At 35.9% G+C, this 23,094-nt stretch overlaps 1 protein-coding gene and 1 long non-coding RNA gene across 2 annotated transcripts; one reads left to right on the top strand and one right to left on the bottom strand.

The window, feature by feature from the left end:
* Positions 1-7,243: 7,243 nt before the first annotated feature.
* LOC149647136 (uncharacterized) lies at positions 7,244-9,603 on the bottom strand. The gene is made up of 4 exons (XR_016371795.1): positions 9,052-9,603; positions 8,897-8,986; positions 7,640-8,773; positions 7,244-7,351 (listed from the first exon to the last, which is right to left on the bottom strand). It is a non-coding gene; the product is annotated as an uncharacterized LOC149647136 (long non-coding RNA).
* A 6,211-nt stretch (positions 9,604-15,814) lies between these two features.
* cathD (cathepsin D) lies at positions 15,815-22,853 on the top strand. The gene is made up of 9 exons (XM_089849988.1): positions 15,815-15,974; positions 17,035-17,167; positions 19,724-19,847; positions 19,918-20,051; positions 20,121-20,305; positions 20,978-21,100; positions 21,201-21,348; positions 21,567-21,665; positions 22,621-22,853. Exons 1-9 carry the CDS (start codon positions 15,901-15,903, stop codon positions 22,780-22,782), a joined length of 1,182 nt encoding a protein of 393 aa, XP_089706114.1. The 5' UTR covers positions 15,815-15,900; the 3' UTR covers positions 22,783-22,853.
* Positions 22,854-23,094: the final 241 nt, after the last annotated feature.

Genomic DNA, 23,094 nt, shown 5'->3' with positions numbered 1-23,094 from the left:
CACATATTAATTTATTCACCTTGAACTAATTGTAACTGTTATGCTGTTATGCAATTTGGGACTACAATAGCACTTGTAGTTCTTTTTAATATAGCACTTTCATTTCAATTCTAGATTGTCCTGTACCATGCGTTAGAAATTAAAATCAAACTTACATTTTCCAATAGTTTTTGCCAAGAAGTAAAATATACCTCGAACGTAATATTGCCAGGATGGAAACTTCCTTTTAATTGATATTATGAGAAGTGGCGAGAGCATAAACGAAAAGCTTATAAACATCCAAATCTAAAGTTAAAGACAATGTAGTTTCAAGAATTTAAATTTATACACAAATATTGAAAGCTATAGAAACCATGAAGGGAGAAACAATATATCTTATTTTGTGATTTAAAATGAATTTTCAAAGCCAACTATTATTTGATATTTATATATACACTTATACCGTAGCGATGATTTTATACTTATATATACACAAGCAAGTAACAAAAGTGTATTACGATGTACTAATAATAATAATAAAAAAAATATATAATTCGATGATTTAATAATATGATTAAAATTGGAAATTGAATTTCATTTGTTTTTTACTAATGTGGTTGAGTTGGACCAACTTTTTGGCGCAAGCAGGGATAGATTTATTTTATTAAGACGGAATGGGTAACAGGGTTATTCGGGTGCGCGTCCAAGTCCACGACCACCTTACTCGTGACGGAGGGATATGAAAGAAGAGGCGGGTCTTATTTTCGTTATGGCGTTGTATGTATATCCGGGTCAAATAAACGTCGTCTGCCCCTTCGTCTGCCAAGTTGGAATGGGCTCGGATTGTAATTTTTGAAAGAACATTGTTTAAAAATGGAAGTTACACAAGACTGCAACTGACAAAAAACAAGTTGGGAAAACCAAAATATTACCTCTCCGAGTCAAGACGACTACTTACAAACTTATTTACCCAGATATGGAAATGTTTCTTAAGTTAAAATTTATGAAATATTAAAGCAGTATACAAAGCATAGCAAATATACTGTAAATCAGACGACATTTTACATCCAATAATGATATACTTGTACACATTAAAATCATCCGATTGGGGAAAAACGGGAAATGAAGAGATAAAACTTTGGAGGGATATTACCTTTACGTGTTTGTAAAGGCCCAATTTTCTACTCCTCAACTGTATGCCCTATATGTTCAAAGCCATATACACAACAGGGTTGCCATGTAAACACTATCCTCTCGTTTCATCTCAACGATTTTCTTAGTTTGTCAACATGACTGTTAACGTTACATAACACCAAAGCTTATTTGTGGCTACACACACTGAAAGTAAATGCGTACCATAAAAAGCATGAAAACACGAAGCTATTATCCGATTACGATCAGACCTTTCACTGGTCTGGGCTGCGTTCAGCAGAGCTCACCAAAAAAGACAGCGGATTTTGGAAATGTTTACCGGTGAGGTCTGTTGTCATAGCTTTTCTCCGGTCATCGGCGTTTTATAAATGACGCTAGCGCAATAAAGCGTGCAAGGTACCAAGGCTTAACAAAAATTGTATGATAACATATTTATAAAGATAGATAACAACTTTTATAATTAAAATTAGAAACTAACATATCTCTTAAAATTCTCGCGTGATCAACTGGTTTCACGCCAATTAAATAGCTATAGTCCCTTAGAGCTATTTGTATTAATTCCTCCATGGTTTTTTCGCCAAGCTGAGAACTACGCATTTTACGCCACGTTATCCAAAAAGCCGACTATTTTCTTTGAAGACCGCGCTAGCTCAGCGCTAACCACCGTGACGTCAAAATTCAAAAACAAAATCCCGTTATGTAGGACACTGCTAACAGCGCTGGGCTCTGCTGAACGCGGCCCAGATTTCCACCATAATTATAAAATCTAAGCCTAATTATTTAAAAGTGTATTTAACTTTCGGCTCACTCTGAACCGTTAATGTCTCTGCATTACAGAAACGAAAACCAAACCCAAGCGTTTACTTTTTGGTTCATTAGGCCTAGTGACAAATAAAAGTTCATTTGACCAACATAGTAGCGTTGTTCTTGTATTCATTTTCGAAACTTCGAAAGGATTATGCTATAAACAGATGTAGTATAGCTTAAGTAATATATAAACATCCATTTTAAATAATAATATTAAAAACATCTTTGGAATATCAAAATGAAATAGAGCTTTAAAGCTACAAAAGTACTAAATGCATCATAATTACGAAAAATATTTCCACATATTCACTTTATATTAAGGATAAAGGGAATATTATGGTTCTGTAGGATTTCTTTACACATCAAAACAAAACGAACTTCTAACGCAGCGCACTACTGTAACAACGGACGGACACACACAGACAAAAACATAGACTGCTTTTTAACTCTTTCCGTATTAATTTTGAATTGAGAAACAAGATTATCTTAATTATTAAAATAAATATAATTAATATTTAATATTTTCTTCGTTAGTTATTCGCCTTATTGAACGTTACATCGTTTTAAAAAAGAACAATTAAACATTCTTGAGAGACTTGACTAATATTGGCGTTTGAAATGAAGCATACGCCGGTTGCTTTGCCTTACTCAAATAGGTAGTATATAAGGGTGTCGAACTACAGCTAAAAGCAAGAACAACCGCAATTGCGAAAACCTATCGTGGACAACCCACCCTAGGGAGGCTAGACGTTTCTCGTAACCCTAGCTGATCGCCGCGAATGTCTTAAACCCAACGATGACGATGGAGTAGAAGCCAGGTGTGCAGACTGGTGTCCATGTGGGATGGACGAAAACAAAGACCAGAAGATGGTGGTGATTAGAAGCCAGTATGTACAGACTGGTGTCCAAGTGGGATGGACGAAGACCAGAAGATGGTGGTGATTAGAAGCCAGTATGTACAGACTGGTGTCCAAGTGGAATGGACGAAGACCAGAAGATGGTGGTGATTAGAAGCCAGTATGTACAAACCGGTGTCCATGTGGGATGGACGAAGACTAAAAGATGGTGGTGATTAGAAGCTAGTATGTACAGACTGGTGTCCAAGTGGAATGGACGAGGACCAGAAGATGATGATGATTAGAAGTCAGTATGTACAGTTTGGTGTCCGTGTGGAATGGACAAAGACCAGAAGATGGTGGTGTGAGAACTCAAGTAGAGGAGCCATTTCCGTACCTGTGAATGCAGTTCGGAAATGGCGAACACGTTTGCTCCGATTTGGAAACTGCGAACGCGGTCACGTGGGTGTAACAACAGACACACAAACACACCCACAAACAGACACACACGATCGTTACAGAACCTCTCCGTGACATACGTCACTCGGAGAGGTAAAAAACGGGGAAGACCCAAGAAAACTAAAAGTGAGTTAGAATTGAGTAATGAAATCGAAAAGTCTTCGTAGATATTACAACACGAAAAGGTTTTAACCAAACACTAAGCTCACAAAACTCCTGGCCATTCACTAAGCCTTGGTTAACTTCATCAAATTCGTTTTCAAAATCATGAGGATAGTAGACATGATTGGCTTTAGAAAGAATCAGCGAACACTTTTCACCCTTACAGATGTACTCCAAATTCAAAACACCGGCACCAAATTCACTAGCTACCTTCTTAATTGCTATTACATAAAATTCCCGAATAATTTCTGGACCCTCGCTTTTAGACGGCTCCATTTTGAACCCCTGTGAAGACGCTTATCTGTACAATGTAAGAGGGGTCGTAGTCATAGCGACAGAGGTAAACAGAATTACGTATTTTTGGCCCTCCTTGTCAGCAACGTCACCAATACGTAGTTTTAGTGAGCCAATAAGATAATTGAATTTTTTGGTTGCGTGTTGAAGGAAGGGGCTCCATACTCGTCTATGAGTCGGACTGAAGTAAAGGCCAAACGTTGTGCATTCCGTCTTAAAAAAATAAATAAATCCCTGGTGCAAGTAATTGAACAAACTAGTTTTTAGGAATTATTGGCTGGTGTTAAAGGCCCTAGGACCCAATCGAAGCCACTGTACTCTCTGTACATGTACTGTACGGGTTTTAAAAATAAAAAATTTGAATCTAATAACCAATCCATAGTAACTTTTCACTACAAAATTTATTGAGAGCTAGTTCGGAAATGTTACAAATGTAATCATCCCATTTAGTCTGTACTGAGCCTTTGATAGCGCCTCACCAGGCGTCGCTTTATGAGACTCTATGACGTTTCACCGACGTGACTTCCTGACAAGCTCTCATTAACCGGTGACAAACATATGGAACATATGACTTCATGCTGGTATTAAATTATGAGATAGTACTGTTAATGCTTTTACTTACGTTGCCTGGGAAAATATCGAATAGCGTGGTCATTTGTCTACGGACAAACATTGGCTTTCCAGAAAATAAATAAGCAAAGGTTTGGGTTATCGCGTGTGTGAATTCCACCATGTTTCGGCCCTCTCTCTCCTCATATTCGGCACGTCCGAACAACGCCAAAGAAATATGTGATTTCTAAATTATAAAACAAATTCATTTCAAATTTAGGTAAGCTTCAAACATTTTCTTGAAATCATATTTCTACTTACGTTTTTTGCGATGGTCTCAAACTCTTTATCATATTCATCTAACAGGTATATCTCAATATTTGAACTGTAAAAAATAATTATATTTACAATATTTTGGAGTGTGATTTAGTTTTTGGATGGTCACAATCAAATTTTGACGTTATATGAAATAGACCATTTCAATGTAACTAAGAATGAAAGACACGGCGGTAAAACTCTGCCTTCCACCTCACTTTTAGGCGTCTGGGCTGTATCCGTTTTAAATCATGACAGTGCGCAGAGGCGGCAATGTATCAAACCCCTTGTATGTCCCGATACTGTGGGTTGCCTACCTCTTTTTTAAAATCGAAAAGGTATATTTTGAACCGCTGAAATATTGTATGTTCCAATTTGTCGAATTTATAATTTATATTTATATTTCAAGCCGTCACAAACGATTTGTAGATACGTTATTACTATTTAAAATGTAAAATGAAAATTTCTATCCGACAATCAATCTTCAATTTCGGTTTTAGTGAACTTTTTAAAGTGTAATACTGTAATGTATAGCCCAAGGTTTCATCAAGAAGTGATATCTCGTTTATTAGGGAGTAGGTATAAATTCGCCACATTTCCAGCTTTATCTCCAGTCCAAACGTAGGTCCGGAGTTAATCCCCGCCTCTAAATTACAAACAACATCTCATTGGTTCTTGAAAACTCACGTCAGAGCAACGCAAATGACTAAAAATTACGTATTTCCGTCTAAGGCGAAATAGTCTGGCCTCATTTTACGTCCCCCCTTGTATTTTGAAAGGGGGAATGCAGGACTATGGCACGCGAATACTTAGGCATCTTATACCTTCTCCCGAATAAACTAGATATCACTTCTTGGTTTCATTCAGCATTTGTTTCAACGGTTTATGACACGTTTTTAAAAGGGTGTTTTCACAAGAACGCTCACTAAAAAATAAACTCTGAATCATACCCAAAAAAGGTTCTAAACTTGCTGAGGACGATTTGGAAAATAAATCCATAGAAACCACTTATTTCTTGAGTCACTTCGTCATATTGCGCAAAACGATCCTAAAACAGTATTTTTCCTCACAATTAGTAAATATAATTAATTTATTACTTAGAATTACCATGGACTTACTGGATAAAAACATATTTTCAAAGTACTATTATATAAACCGTTCATTTGAAAGAATATCTATACGTCGACTTAGTTTCGTCCTTAAGGTTTGGTTCTAAATAACGGACTGTCTAAATCTCCAACGGACTATTCGGAAAATGGATTTTAATTGTATACGGTCGCAAATGTAATTAAGGTTTTCTCTACCGTAATCTAATATTCAATAAAATATTAATTTGTTTTGTTCGTGGAAAAGTGTGTGTCATTTCTTGAACAAAGATAAGCGCTTAAAGTTGATATAAATATAACGTCTTACTGGTGGTCGATAAGCGACTAAGTACAGCAAGGTTTCATGTTTATTTAACATTTGCAACAAACATGTCAGTGGAAACGTCAGAGATTCTCGAAAAAGCCTGGTGAAGCACTGTCAATGGCTTAGTATGTCAGACTAAATGGGAAGATGGACTGCAAAATTAACCGAGTCTAGTCTGCAATTCTCGCTCGTCGTTCTCGAACTAACTCGAGCTGTAAGTCTCTAGCGTTATGAAGTATACCTAGTGTCATATGGAACATATCTTAAAAACTGTTTTACTTCTAGTACAAGGATTTGTCATTGGGAATCACAACCGTGATATCTAAAAAATTACTTTAGTGGAGTCCGAGTTATGGCCTTTTGGTGTAACTGATAATGTTGCAATAAACTATTAACTGAAAATGCGAACTGTAATGACTCTATTATACATAAGTGTTTTCGAGTCACGAAAGATTTGAATTAAATAAATAATTTAAAATATTAATGGATATAGAAAAGTTCTGCAGATAGGAGATTAAATTTGTCCTTATCTTAAAACGCCTATTAATAGATATAGAAACGTTTTGCAGATAAGGGATTAAATCTGTCCTTAATTAAAAACGCATAATAAGTTTAAGTCCAAACTACTTCTCAATTATCCACACGTCTTTAAAAATTAAGCGGATACGAACGTGCCTTCTACCCTACCTATAACCAAAAGTGTATAGATATAAAACCAAAAGTATACTTCATTAACAACAATTCCTGCCTTTGGCTGTTTTGTTGACGACATGAAAACTAAGAAGCAAACTACCCTCCTCTCTACCACCTACACGAACTAACCAATAAGGGAAGAGCTTCTTGACGTCACAGGTTAGTAGAAAGTAGTACATGATGCCGGCGATCCAAAGGTTAATCTTTGATAATAGAGCTAGCATCTGCTACTTTATGAGCCTATTCACGGCTTGTTCCCTGTGACACGGTCAGGAAGGTAATCATACGCAGGGGGGGCGACACTATTCTGGAATAAAGGAGCTCGGCTTCCCATATTACACGTCGCGAGCGAGTTTCAAAGAAGTGTGCTTTTTTTAATGCTATATACTTTTGCTATAATTATTTGAATATAGAAGTCCTCACTTGTTGGGACCAACTCGTTCGCGTGTCCACGAAAGATTTTATTAATTGGATTTTATTCTTTTAAATTAAATAATGTTAGGCGTAACAGATAATAGCTTTTTTTGAAAAGTTTTAATTATTCCAAAAATCTTATATGGGAACAAATTAGAATAAAGTCAATTTCGTAAATCTGTGCTAGCGTTGCATTTAGATTTTTACAAAATTTGCTAGAACTAAGCGTAAGAGTGAGTTAGAAAGTATTGGTACTCCGACTGAAAGTATTGGTACTCCGACTGAAATTAAAGATATAAATGAAATAATTACTATTAATTTCAATAATGAATTAGTAATATTGAAAATAAGAAATGGTATTTTTCATCAAGAAATTTCACGATGCAACCATTACAAAAAAATAAGTATTCAATAAATTCAGAACGAGATATGGTCGCATACAACTATTTTAGAAAGAAATATTTAATCCCCAAATTTCTATCTCTATTAGAATTATTAGGTGAAAGCTCCACTTTCAACTTATAAAAAGTTATGATAAAAATTCATTTGCAAATTTACAGATCTCATACCTTGGAAAATGGTTTTTAGGTGGCACACAAACATGATTTACAATAAAACTTGGTAAAGCTTCTGTTACTTCCTACTTTGCACCTTCAGAGCTTCTGAAGTAAAAACAGAATACCCTTATATAGAAACAAATGCATCATCAGTCCCAATGGAAAATGCAAATAATATGTACCTAATGCAAATAATAAAAATGTCGCGACTAAACCACATTCAATGTTTTACAGCATAAAATGCTATGTTACGCATCGTTAAGAATAGTAACGCATTAATAGATTCTTTATTTCTTGGATCGAAAGGTTTTAAGCTTCTTCCTTTAGCCAAATCGCCAAGATTTTTACCTCTCCTAGTGACGTTGTCACAGAGAGGTTCTGTTCCAGGCGTGTCTGTGTGTCTGTTGCTACGCCCACGGTACCGCGTTCACAGTTTTGCAAATTGGAGGAAACGTGTTCGCATTTTGTAAAATTGAATTTCGTTACGTTATCTATTTCACTTATGAACCAATCATAAACTGCTATTATTCCTTTAGTCACCAATTTTTCCATCCACTAATCTCTCGTCTACACCAATAAACCAAAATCTACACATCTGGACTTTTAACATCACCACCTATGGATCTTTCACACAAACGTGAAATTGTCACTCCTGTATCATCGTTAGGGTTAGGCAAAATATTCGCTTTTTCAAGTGTTTTTCTATCAATCTTTTATGGCTATCGAAATTAAAAGTTCTTTGTCCGAAACTAACTGAAACATTATTCATTTAGCCTATCAGACGAATTTAAAATTTGATAGAAACATTATTTTTTCACGTTTGGCTCTGTGTTCGAGAAAAAATTTAAGCTTCTTTTTCTTAAGGCTAACTTTGGTAAGCATGAATTGAAAGTTTTTCAAAATACATTACAAGGTTCGAATAAAGATAAAGAAATTACTTTTAGATTATTTTTTTTAGTGACGAGTTGTATTAAATTCAAGGTTTTTAAAATAGTTCCTAAACGATTAATAAATATGTTGCTATTTTCTTCTCAAGGTTCAACTCTAACCATAAGGTGGATTTCAAAGACGTGGTACTGCAGAATCTCTTCCATTTTATGTATCTTGGCATAAAATAACTGTGTATGTGATAACAGCGCCGGCAATCTATTTAAATAATATAATTTTTAATACACATCCAAGGAATACGACAAAACCACGCCGGACATCTCATAAAAAATATTTGTTTATAATGAATTGCTAAACTTTCTATATCAAAGTATTTCATACCGTCGGAAGCAAGGACTTCTTTAATTCGCAGAAACCTCCAAGAGTAAATCGAAATGAAACAGTGTTTTTCGTAAGATGTAGGAGAATCATCTGAAATGCAACGATTGTTTAATAGTTATGGTGTGGTCACAATATCAAATATCGGTGACGCTTACCTCTTCTTTAACATCGGTATTTACAGAACTAGGCAACTTGATACCGGACAGCAAACGATACATTTTCATAGCCTGTAATATATAAACAAGTATTGACCACACTAAAATTTGATTGATCTGAAATACAATTATATAGGCGGTTCGTCCGCTTAAAAGAAATGCAGTTGGTGGTTGCGGTTATGTTTAGACCGATACTAAAATTCTCACGAATACTGTTACTAAGAAAATGTCATATCACATAAATCATGTTGACATCCGCAGAATCAAATCTTTATCGTAAATCTTTTTCATATCAGGAAAATCTTCAATTAAATTATTTAAAACTACTTTCAACTCAAATCAGGCAAATCAAACATTGTTTAAAATATCTCGCACGCAATTTACAGAATGACAGTTCCTTCAGGTTTGTTATGACCCAAACCTATAACGTTGCTTCTGTATCCCGACCTACGGCACAAAAGTCCTCCCAGCATCCGGTGCGCTGGTTCTCATACAAATATAATGGCGCTACGTGACAGCACTTAACAACACTGGGAGAGTTTCGGTTCCTCAAGCCGCCCATCATCATTTCTCCCTGATTGCATACATTTTATGAGGTTTGACGGCCATTCGTAATTGATTATACCCGAAATTAACTTACAAATTCCTAATCCATATTATTTATCCAATCATTAAGAACTTACTTCAATATTTGGATATTCACTAACAATGCACATGATGAAAATCTTTACTTTGCTGACACATAATTTGAGTAAAATTTTATTGAAGAAATTGAAAGGTTCAGCAGCGAACGAGACTCTTGACTTGTCAACGTAAAAAATTCCAAATGATTCGGTCAGCAAACTGTCAAGCATGCTGAAAGCCAAGAGACATGAAAGGGCTTCACTTCCCTCTTCGAATGTTGAGTGCAATGCCATCAACCGGTGCCTTTTCTCTTGAAGACTCCGTTGAACCTTTTCATTTGGAATATTCGAATCATGCAAGCTTTCGAAGAATTCATTCAGCAATTCATTATATTCTCGAAGAACGTTTTTAAAAAATACGCTGTAGTATATCAACAATCCCTCGGCAGTGAAAGAAGTTATCGTTTCAACAACTGATAAAGTCAGATTTACAGCGAACAATAAGAAACTTCCTAATGGCTTATAAAATGGAAACATTCGGTCCGTTAGTATTTCATGGATATCCACAGTCAGGTCGGCTAGTAACACTAGCACGTTTAGACTTATAAACCAGATTCCTCTTTTCGTTACATTTCTGTTAAATCGAGAACGTTTCGTTAAACTCTCTTCGATTTTAGTTATTTTCTTTTTCAATGAATCCAGAGCGTATCTTTTCCGGAAATGGATTGTTACTATGACGGTACGGTAAACGAAGTCTTCGCATAAGAAAAATAAGAATACAGTGGCTAGTTTAGCTACAGATACTTTTCGTCTTTCTTCGTAATATCTTCCATCGCTTTCGTTGCTATCATATTCATAGGTATTATTATAATTCGTTGAATTTTCGTAGTAAAATAAATTACTCTCCATGTATGAACCAATATCCACGAGAAATCCAAAATCGAAGCTTATATAACATTTAAAAACCAATAGAGCTAAAAAAACTATATTCGGTGTCCAGGTTTTTAAATGTAAACAAATTTTGTTCTTCGACAACGGATTAATTCCAATGACTCTTAACAAAGTCGTGTAAAGCTTGTAACCGACTTGCATGGTGCTGTTTCGACTGACGTTTGAGGTTCGGTATCTTGGTATAAAATGACACAATTTTCTCAATTGGCGGACTAGATAAATGCTTACGGAATCCCCAGAACAATTAAGAAACGGAAAGTGTAAGGGTATAATAAACGGGTGTGGCCCACTAACGATATGCCATTTGTTTATATTATTAGGCATCCGAGGCCTTGACAGGAATAAACAAATAATTCTATTTCCCGTTTCGTCTTAATATATTTAGAAATTTCGATTCGCTGATCTGCAAGTTCTTTAAAATCATTTAATTAGACAATTTAGCACTTGTTTTAAGTGGTATACGCCATTAAAATAGAAAAATTTAAAGCATTTTTGTCAGGGTTCGAAAAAAACCAGGTTTTATATAAAAAATACTTTTGAAGTTGAAACAACAAATATCTTAAACTATCGTTAAAATGAAATTATTTTAGCATTTAAATTCATCAAAATTGAAGATCTTAATGATGGGTTTTATTGAGTGGATTTTTATGGTGGGTAAGACCCAATAAAACCCGTGGGTTTTTATTCCAACACGGATTTGTGTTTATCTGTGCATCCAGCATAAAATGAGACACCTTGCCTTGAATTTAGTTAATTTTCTCAATCAAAACCAATTGAAATCAGTTGAAAGTTAAGTATAAGTCATACCAAGGTAGATTTGTCCTTAACGTGATTGAATTTTGTCGTCGCAATATTTTCTTAATTAAAGAACTGAGATAAAACTTTAAGCCCATTTTTTAAAGGTAATTCATAATAACTGAAATTTTAAATTGAATTTTCTTCAATTGTAATTTATTCGTTCACACCCACGTCTGTCTTTGACCACTTTTTTAAGCTTTCCCTTAAATGGTATGTAAAGAAGTCAGCAGACCGTCCGTTGAATTTTTTTTTTTCTTGAAAAAGTCGTTATTTACGTCACAGCCCACGAGGGTAATCAAAACGAAAGTCTTTCCTTCTCTCCGGGAAAATAGTGTTAAGGCATTTTTAAATTTTTGTGATATTCATCCTTATCCGGCAGGGGATACAATTGGGCCAATCACAGCGCCTTTGCAATTGCTACGGTCGACTATTGTAGCAGACGACGCGGGGTCTCGAACTCTCGGGAGTGGGGACTGGAGAAATGCCGGAGCGGGGCGGCTCAAAACCAATCACAAGAGTGATTAATCGGATGTGAGGAACCGCTTTACAACTAGGAAATAGTTCCTCTTTGACGCGTTTTACTTCAGCTGCTGAAATCAGTGATTCAGGTCGGGGGGAATCTTATCAACAAAAAAAAAAAAACATTTTCAACGGACTGCTGACACTTTACAGTCCCTTTAAGTTACCAATTTCATTTACTCACCTCGTTGTATGGAAAATCACCAAGGATACATAAAATCAGGATTTTAAGCTTGCTTATGAACAGTTTGAGAATAACACGGTTAAAACCTTCAATCATAGCCACTTTTGAAGCGTGCTTGTCTAAGTAAAAAATTCCGAATGATTCCGTTAACAAACAATCGAGAATGCTCATGGCCAACATGACAGAGATAATGGCGCTCGCCTTGTCAAACAAAGAATGCAACTCAATTAGACGAACTCGCAATTCCTGAAGTTTAGCGAAGTCACTTTGGGATTCCGAAGTTCCATCAATCAAACTTTCAAAATAATCCTTCAAATCTTCATTGTATCTTCTGAGACAAAATTTGAAAAAGTAGCAGTAGTAAATTAGCAAACCTTCAACGGCGAACGCGGAAACTGTTTCCACGAGAGACGCCAACATACTAACAATCAATCCGATTGCGAAACGTTTGGGGTACATTAAATCTTTCAAAGCCTCGTCAATGTTTATAGCGCAAAATGACAGGAAAACCGCAACGTTTAAAGCCAAGAACCATAACCCTGATTTCGACATTCGACGATTAAAGGGGCTATGACTTAAATCGTTTTCTGTGTCTTTAATTTCTCGTTTCAGTTCCAAAAGAAGAAACCGGCGACGATAAGCGAAAAAGAAGGTTAAAACGCGATAGAAGAAATCTTCAAAGATGAAAAACAAAACGACAGTTAACAGTTTAGCAAATGAAATCGCTTCTTCACGTTCTTGATGATAATCCGCACTATTATACGATTCGAAATTAGAAATTTCGTCGTCGGTATCGTTCATTAAGAAGGGTACGATATCACTTGTGTTATTTCGACTCGAGTAACTCACATCAGTAAACGCCATAGGTGATGTGTCGACATAAAGCTTGAGAAACAGGACCCCGATCCAAAAGATATTTGTGAGCCATGTTTTCAGATGAAAACAACATTTACTTTTCGACGGGGGGTTAATAGCGATAACGGGCAATAAGAATGTAAAATAAAAGTAAGACAAAGGCATCTTTTTTTTCTTTTATACTTTGGGAAAGGCGATCGCTACGATACTCGACGCTGCTCTCTAGTATGAAGCGATGTCGCTGCTTGAAATGGTACCAAAAGAAAATGGGTGGTCAACCTGATAGGGCGTTGTTGCACTATAATTAATTACTTGGTCCCAATACGCGACTGTTTGGTTTCTCAATATGTAATATTTTTTTGTAATTCCCTTTGGAGGGACAGATGCGCCAAATAATAGCAGAACATATTGTAACTTTAATTCATAAATGAAACTTCATTTACTAATGCGAGCTGTGTTATTTAATGCCCAAAAACAACTGAATACTTTTAATGAAAGGGTATATTTTCGGAAAAGGATTTTAAACTCACCCAGCTTGAGACTTCATCACCTCTGCCGGAAATAAGGCTGAAACATCTCACAACAGTTTACATAAGCCATACGTTGATAACTAATGCTTTATAAGGCTGAAGCTACTTGTAGTCAACGAATTACGTTCGGACAAATGATTTTTGATTGTAGGAGCGGGTCAGTTTCTTCGAAGGGAAGCTACACAAGCCATACATATAAAGGGAAAACACTGGGGTAGCTGGACGTAACTCGGATTTCTATAAAAAGCATTTCCTCGCCAAAACATCATTCTCTTGAATCTCCTGGATTTCGGTGCTAAGATACTTATAAGTTTCTGCTTTGTAGACTTATGTTTAATTCTGGTGATAGATGCAACCCATTTTTGAAGTAAATTTGTTTTTATTCGTACAAAAGTGGATTGGCGAAATTAAATCAGTGAGCACGTATGAGAAGGAGGCTCGGAGACACCAAATTCTTTGTCAGCCCCCGTTTTCGAAACCTGTACCCTGAACCTGTGGCTTGGTACATTCCTCATGGGCATTTTGCGCAACAGAGAGGAAAAAAATCAGATAAATTTCATTACGTCCAGTATTCTTAACGTTTCAAGTGACGTCTGGTTGCTCGTCTGTGCGCCGAAGTAGATGCGCCGTTATAGTTACCTTCCCTCTTTGAATCTCCTTCTTATACGTGCTCACGGATTAAACATTTCCCACATCATAACGTTTTGCTAATTTGGTCGAATTCCGTATGTTAGAATATCCATCCCATCAGACCGTAGGTCGCTGAATATTTTACATAATGATAAGATAATATTATTTTTAAACTATATAATTTGAGAATGAAGTATATTAAATAACAAGGGTTATGAGTAAATTTTAGGTATTTTTGTCAAATATCGTTTGCAAGTTTAGGCCTAAATAACCTAGCTCGATCCAATAAGACGTTCAAAGCGGTATGGCAGTTTGAACTTTTGAACTATTCATACGGAAGCTTATTTTAAATGTAATTTAATAACATCATTCTGTAAAGTTTGAATATATACATTGTTATATAAGGATTGAATATATACATTGTTATATAAGGATTGAATATATGCATTGTTGTATCACGTTTGATATATATTATATAACGTTTGAATGACTGGTTCGATTTTGAGATAATGATCTAATTTTCGGTTTACACTTAAAATCCATAAAAATATGGTAGAGATAAGATCTAAAAGTGACTTTGAAAAATTGAAAGGTCAAATTAACAAACACGATTGATGATTGTTCACAATGGATGATTATGTTCTTTGTTTCTTTATCAGTACAACTTTATTATCAATTGTAGTAGTATTAGAAACTTTGTTACTATGGAATTGTATCTAAGTCTCATTTGCATACACAAAAGTACCTTACGCCACTTCCCCTTAACTACTGTTAAAAAGGGTGTGAAGATTTGTAAATTATGTGGTTCACCCGAATTTTGGGCCTTTAATGAACCTTTTTCTTCCGGCCATTTTCACCTTATTAGGGGCTCCATTAAGTATGGAGTTTCACAGTCCATACTTGACCATACTGCTTAAGTAACACGGAAGATTTTAGAATTGGCAATTGGGCGTATTTCATTCTAAAAGAAAATAAAATATAAATGAGAGGTCTTTGAACGAGCCCCTTAATGGTGCTAGGTAATACCACAAGATATTTATGAAAACAACAATTCAAAAATTTGTACAACACCATGGCTTAATCTCATCATAAGTTTATAAGATATGTTCCATAAGTATACCTATACTTAGTAATGCTAGAGACTTACTGAGAGCTTGGTCGAGAACGACGCAAGATTTGACTACACTCGGTTTTGCAGTTATTTCCTATTTATTTTGTACTGTTAAGCCTTTGACAGCGCCTCCTAAGACGTCGCTTTATGAGTATCTATGACGCTCCACCTATGTCACTTCATGACTAGCTCTCGGTAACCAGTACAAACTTATGTAACATAACTTATGAACTTATGGTATTAATAAAGAAGAATAGGTATAAACTTCCAATATTTAGTTCAAAATGTGTATTCAACATTCTAGTTTAATTTAACTTAATTTGGTTTGTGTGAAACAAAAATTCCTTAAATTTAAAAGAAAAATAGTGTTTGTTTGAGCTGCCATTTGGTTTTTGTATAACATCACCATTAAAAATAAAAATAAAGAGGCAATCTCTAGTCCTCCCCTAATAGTTAGAGATTATAGCTTAGATTAGAAGAATGACGGTACCTAAAAAATTCGCAGCCAGGCTTTAGTTTCCATAGTAGTTAATCACGTGGTCTCAGTCATATGACTTCCCACTATCTCTCTCAGGCCTCTCATACTAATATAAGAAGTTTCCTCTGAACGCCTACACTCAATCGTCTGTCAAGGGATTTCAAACGAGAATGTCTCGACTAACGCTCTCACTCGTGTTATTGTCCGTTTTAGCGGTCACGGTCTTTTCGCAAAAGCTTCATAGGTAAGCGCAACTATGTCTTTACCTGATATTAATTGTAATTAGAATTTACCTTCATTGTATTTTGAGATTCCGCGTCTGACTTGAGATGAATATTCGGAATCAATATTATTAAAACAAACTGGTTGTTTTTTGAAGTCTCCTTGTTGGTTTAAATGACTATAACTATTTATAATTAATTAACTATGACCTTTGATGATAGTTTATTCCATAGTGAATTTACTTGTGAGAGTTAAAACGAATTATTAGGAAATAATCTTACGCAAACGCAAAAATACGATAAATATTCATGAACCACTTTATTTTTGAGTATAGTCGATATTGGTGACGTTACGTTTTTGAAGCAGTCAATCATTAAAGGAAAAGCTCAGGTAACGTAACATTATACCTTCAAAGAACGTCCTTTTTCAAAATATAAAAGAAAAATTATAAAAAAAATAAATAATCTCTTAATACAAAGTAATTAGTGTTTAATTAGTCTTAAAAACCAGGGCTACTTCGCCATCCGCCATTGGTTTAGTGCAGTCTGCTAAAGCGAACCACTTACACGCGTGATTGAGTGGGCTATGTTGTACCTTACCCTTCTCAGCCTGCGAGAATTCAACCAATCCCGTATGGGTAAAGGTTCGGTCATGCAGACGCCACTAAAGCAATGTCGGTTGGCGCTGTAGCACTCGTTTTTAAGACTAATTAAATGCTAATTATTTTGTAATAAGAGGTCATTTAATATTTATTTCCTTTTATATTTCGAAAACGTCCGTTCTTTTAAGGTATAATGTTATCTTACCTGAACTTTTCCTTTAAGGCAAGTAAATAATGGCTAACTCACTGAAAGAGTAATTTCGTCATAACTATTTCCTAATCTGAATTTTTCCTTTAAAATTTTAATAGCAATTAAACCATGTGCCCTTCTACACATAATCATCATTGTAATTATAATTAAACTCCCATACTAAAATGAAAAAGGAAAAAAATAATTATAGTATTGTTTGTTGAAATGATATATTGTCTAGTCGTATTTCGAATTTATACGTCAATATTTAAATATTTCTGTTCTACTTAGGGTTCCTCTTCACAAGTTTAAATCTGTAAGAAGAAACCTTCATGAAGTTGGAACACCAGTGACAAAGGTTTTGCCTCGTAAACTACACAGAGGCAATGGACCCTGGCCAGAACCACTCTCAAATTACCTTGATGTAAGTGAATAAAAATTAGAAATGGAAGGGTTGGTACGCTTTATTTTGATCCCTAAACAGTATCGTTTAATTGATTTTGCAAATTATAATTTCAAATAAACAAAATCATAAAGATATTTGATATGGGTGGGTCCAATTAAGGACTATTTACTGTTTAGTGTCAACAAAGACTGGAAACTCTTCCCTCTCACTCCCTTAAAACACCTGGACAACGCTGCGTAGCTTAGTTAGTTCTTCATCAAATAAAGTTTGTGTTGGATTAGGTCATTAGGGTAACTGGGTGACAAAGACTGTGCAGTGCGCCTAATTTCGACTATCTTTTTAAAAGGGGGAATCATATACTCATTAAGTTGGTTTTGGAATTTGGAAATGGTAATACGAATCTCTAAAGTTAAAATGTCGAGTTTGTAAACGTAAAAGAAATAATTGGTAAACACTCTAGCTTTATCTCACCCACATTAATAGGGTAAGCGGGTCCTTATCCTTGCGATTAAATTAAAATATACGACAAAATCGATAACACTCAATAGCAAATAGCGATATGAGTTTCTCAGAACGATTATCTTGAAGTGCTAGTTATGACGAGGGGCTAGCCACTCGCGCAACAACACGCTTTTTGAAGTCTTTACATTTGATAATTTTTCGATCTTTAATTCACAGCTTGTTTTTCATAAACCGTTACCAGGGATAGATAGACTTTTTTAAGACGGAATAAACAATGTTTGGCCTTTACTTCAGTCCGACTCATAGACGAGTATATAGTCCCTTCCTTCAACACGTAACCAAAAAATTTAATTATCTTATTGGCTCACAAAAACTACGTATTGGTGACGTTGCTGACGGGGAGGGCCAAAAATACGTAATTCCTGTTTACCTCGGTCGCCATGACTACGACCCCTCTTGCGTTGTACCATAGCCCACTCGATCACGCGCGTCACGACGCAAGCTGCTCGCGCTATAGCTATAGAGCGCGGATCGAGTGGGCTATGGTTGTACAGATAAGCATCTTCACCGGGGTTCAAAATGGAGCCGTCTAAATGCAAGGGTCCAGGTAATTATTCGGGAATTGTTTTTAATAGCAATTAAGAAGGTTGTTAGTGAATTTGGTGCCGGTGTTTTGGATTTGGAGTACATCTGTAAAGGTGAAAAGTCTTCGCTAATTCTTTCTTAAGCCAATAATTTCTACTATCCTCATGATTTTGTAAACGAATTTGATGAAGTTAACCAAGGCTTAGTGAATGGTCAGGAGATTTGTGAGCTTAGTGTTTGGTTAAAACCTGTTCGTGCTGTAATATCTATGAAGACTTTTATTCAATTCTAACTCACTTTTTTCTTGGGCCTTCCCCGTTTTTTTATCAGTTGCAAGCCCTATGTCTTGTGTAACTTCCATTTTTAAACAATGTTATGTCAAAAATTACAATCCGAGCCCATTCCAACTTGGCAGACGAATGAGCAGACGACGGGCAGACGACGTTTACTTGACCCGGATATACATACAACGTCATAACGAAAATAAGACCCGCCTCTTCTTTCATACCCCTCCGTCACGGGTAAGGGGGTCGTGGACTAGGACGCGCACCCGAATAACCCTGTTACCCATTCCGTCTTAAAAAAGTCTATCTATCCCTGCCGTTACTTATACTCCGGAATATCATTCATATTATTGTATTAAAGTATCAACAAAATTCCAAGCACGCGCCAAAAGAAAACAAATTATCTAAATTTAACTTAGAAAATAATATCTTTGGGAGAAAATACGATTTTCGATAATAGCGGGGTCGATATCTATTGAAAAATGTGAGATGTTTTAGTAAAGACATGCTACAATTAATTTGAAAGAAAACGACTGATTAATAGTTGTTAACCAATTGTCTAAAATAGCATTGGTCAAACTTTTTACATCTCCGAGTAACGCTGACGTCAAAGAGAGGTATTACAATGGGCTAGTCTGTGTGTCTGTCACCTCGTTAGCAGTTGGCAAATCAGAGCAAAAGTGTTTACAATATCCGCACCAAGTTCAAAATATTGGCTTATTCTCCATTATCATCGTTAGGGATAAGATGCACGCGTCGATCGGCTAGGGTTACGAGCAACGTCTAGCCTCCCAATGGCGGGGCTTCCACCAAAGGTTCAGGCAATTGCGGCTTTTCTCATCATATACCCCAAAATTTCCAAAAATGGTTAAAGAGGCATACGCTAGAATTCAAACGTCAACAATAGCTATGTTTAAAATGATTTCAGGAATAACTTTTGTTAAAACTAATTAACTAGAATTAAGGTAAATTACTGATGATATAATTAATATCAATTATTTTTATTTAGTCATTTAAGAATAACCTCTTAATTTTGTCTCGACTCGGAGAGGTTTAGGCCTATTTTGGTTTTCCAACTTGTAGTTTTTATGTTAGTCTGGTATCGTAAATTTATAAGGTATACTTTATGGAAACGCAGTACGATTGAATTTGAAACTTACCACAAAATTACTACTGCCTGAAAGATTTAATATTATTTACCGAATTCATTTATTTTATAAGCATGTTTATATTCTTTATTCAGGCTCAATACTACGGACCGATTTCTATCGGAACTCCTCCACAAAGCTTCAAAGTTGTATTTGACACTGGGTCCTCAAACCTTTGGGTGCCTTCCAAGAAATGCAAATGGACCAACATAGCCTGTCGTAAGTTTCATAGTTAAACTGACCAAAAATAAAAACATTCTGGTAAAAATCGTCATTTCACTGGTCATAGTTTTGCATAACAAGTACGACAGCACTAAATCTAGCACGTACAAGCAAAACGGCACTGCATTCAACATCCAATATGGAAGTGGCAGCATGACTGGATTTCTTAGCACCGATGTCGTCAACGTTGGTGGTGTTGATGTGAGATACATAAAAATTCGGTTTACATAGGCTGTATTGTATTTCATAATATTATTTTTTTTTTCAAAGGTGAAAGACCAGACCTTCGCCGAAGCCCTGACTGAACCCGGTCTAGCTTTCGTTGCAGCCAAATTCGACGGAATCTTGGGTATGGGATACAGCGAAATCTCTGTCGACGGAGTTCCACCAGTTTTTAACCAAATGATTAAGCAGGGTCTTGTTAATGCGCCAGTTTTTTCATTCTACCTGAATAGGTAAGTCAAATCTACAAAAGCAAATTATCGGTTCCTTTCTGAATTTATACCTCTCCCAGTGACGATGGCGTCATGGAGAGGTATTAGACTGGATGTATCTGTGTGTCTGTCACCGCGTTCGCAGTTGGCATTGGAGCAAATGTGTTCGCAATATCCAGACCGCTTACGCAGTTCACAGAAAGCAATACTGGCTATTACTCCATTATCATCGCTAGGGTTATAGGAAACCTCTAGCTTCCCAATGGCAGGGCTTCCACCAAAGATTCACGCAATTGCGGGTTTTCTTATCACTTATGGTGAATCAATCGCCTTCAATTATATAAACTTCTAAAAATTGTTAAAAAGGCATACGTTAGAATTCTAAACTCAGAAATAGCTATGTTTAAAATGATTTAGAAATAACGTTTCGTAAAACGACTTAACTAGAATTAAGGTAAATTACTGTCGATTAAGATAATTAATATGAATTATATTTATTTAATTATTTAAGAAAAACCATTTAAATGGGTAGATAACCCTCGTCTATACTCGGAGATATTTATTTTCGTTTAGCAACTTGTTATTTATTCTAAATAACGATGAAAATGGAGTGAAACAGTGATCGGGAAAGGAATTTATGGCCAGCAGGAAGCTGCTGTTTTTTCAGTCCGATTTAATTTAACTTCTGTGTAGAGATCCGAATGCCGATGTTGGAGGTGAAATTATCTTCGGAGGTTCTGATACGAAGCACTACAAAGGACCCTTTACTTATGTTCCTGTTGACAAAAAAGGATACTGGCAGTTCAGAATGGACGGGTAAGTTGCTTTAAAATGACTAAATTATCCCTTAAAAATTGTACTATATTATAATGCAACTTATTTACCAACTATTATCAATTTGAATTTTGCTATACAGCCTAGCCGTTGGTGATAACAAGAATGACTTCTGCAAAGGTGGTTGTGAAGCTATCGCCGACACCGGTACCTCTCTCATCGCTGGACCCACTAGTGAAATTAGTAAGCTGAACCAACTCATCGGGGCTACACCATTGGCTCAAGGAGAAGTAAATATAGAAAAACGTTTCCATAATAGGATTTATCAGCTTGAATTTCCATCTTGTTAATTAATATTCACGGTTCATTAAGACTATAAAATTTAAGCTTCGAGAAAACCGAGAACCACTATGGTTAATTCAGTATCGAAGACAGAATCAAACTCGTTAAATCCGCTATGGAAGTCAGAATTATACAGGAATGCTCTAATATATTATTTTTTCAATAGTACATGGTGGACTGCAAGTTAATTCCCCAACTTCCAGCTATAAGTTTCATTCTTGGTGGATCAAACTTTACTTTGAAAGGCGAAGACTATGTTCTTCAAGTAAGTACTCATTCTCTGTTCATGAAATATCAAACATGGGTCTTCGACATTTACAATAAGAAGGGTGCTAGTTAAGTTGAGTTTCGATTTTAACTAGACAAATTCGAATATTAAATGCAAATGAGCATGCGCGGGTTAATGACACGGCGTCCACTATTCGTAAAAACATAAGTTTATAAGATATGTTCCTTCAAAATGCTAGAGACTTACTGAGAGCAGAAATATATAATACTTCTCTTCAAAAGAAGTGTACCACAAAGCGGGATAAGTGTAACGTCATTCTTCCCAAATCGGAACATTTATAGAGCCAGGTTACTAAACCGAATCACATACGCAATAAATAGTTCCCTGATAACTTTAAGAGCGTTAACCTATTTGGCAAGAAGCGCTTGTGGATTTTTGTTCCACCCCAAGGCGAGATTTGTGCCTGGTTCATCGCTGGGGATTTAGTGCCAAACAATTACATAATTCACTCTAGCGCGGTGCGATGCCCATCTGAACTTTGATGAGCAGGAAAGCAAACTGGGAAGAATGACGTTACATAACTGAAGTATTAAGAGGATACAGAGTGTCATCCTTCTTCTATTATCCCCTTCTACTGAGAGCTAGTTTGGGAACGACAAGCGAGAGTTGAGTACACGCGGTTAATTTTGCAGTACATCTTCCTATTTAGTCTGCCTTACTAAGCCTTTGACAGCAGCGCCTCACCAGGCGTCGCTTTACGAGAATCTATGACTTACGTCACTTTCACGACAAGCTCTCATTAGCTAGTGACAAACTTATGGAGAATATCTTATAAACTTATGATAAAATGGTGAATGGTAGGAGCGCTAGCATAAACTTTGCATGTTACTTGGAACTGTAGTGGAGACTCATCTCCGAGTTTAAATACTATATTCCTACAATGTAGTACACCTTAATTAATATGAAATGGGTAACTGTCCAATTTTTATAGGTTTCCCAGTTAGGTCAAACCATTTGCTTGAGTGGTTTCTTGGGCCTGGACGTTCCTGCACCACATGGTCCATTGTGGATTTTGGGTGATGTTTTCATTGGTCGATACTACACCGAGTTTGATTTTGGAAACAACCGAGTCGGATTCGCTCAAGCAGTTTAGATAAATTTATGTAGAGATTTTCTTATCAAACTTCATAATAAAATTGTAATACATTTTACTAAAATACAAAAGTGCCTCATTTCACAATTAAGTTCAAACTCAAAAAGGTGGACTGGTAGTGCCTGACCCACGCCAAAGTTAGTCAGATCTAACATTCTAAGGCTATTTTCTTTGGAGTTGCGTAAACGATCTAGTTTATACAAGGAGGGATCCGTGTAATTTTAAAAGCAGGAATAAAGAACGGTTAGCCTTTACTTCAGACTCATTGCCCTAGAGTATCTTCCTTCAGAATATAGGCCATTCCTCCCATCA

This window comes from Phalangium opilio, unplaced genomic scaffold (genome assembly GCF_054372755.1).
Source record: "Phalangium opilio isolate 3A_F unplaced genomic scaffold, DU_Popi_V2 ptg000089l_1, whole genome shotgun sequence".
Classification (NCBI taxonomy): domain Eukaryota; kingdom Metazoa; phylum Arthropoda; class Arachnida; order Opiliones; family Phalangiidae; genus Phalangium; species Phalangium opilio.
This window is presented reverse-complemented; position numbering and strand designations above follow the sequence as displayed.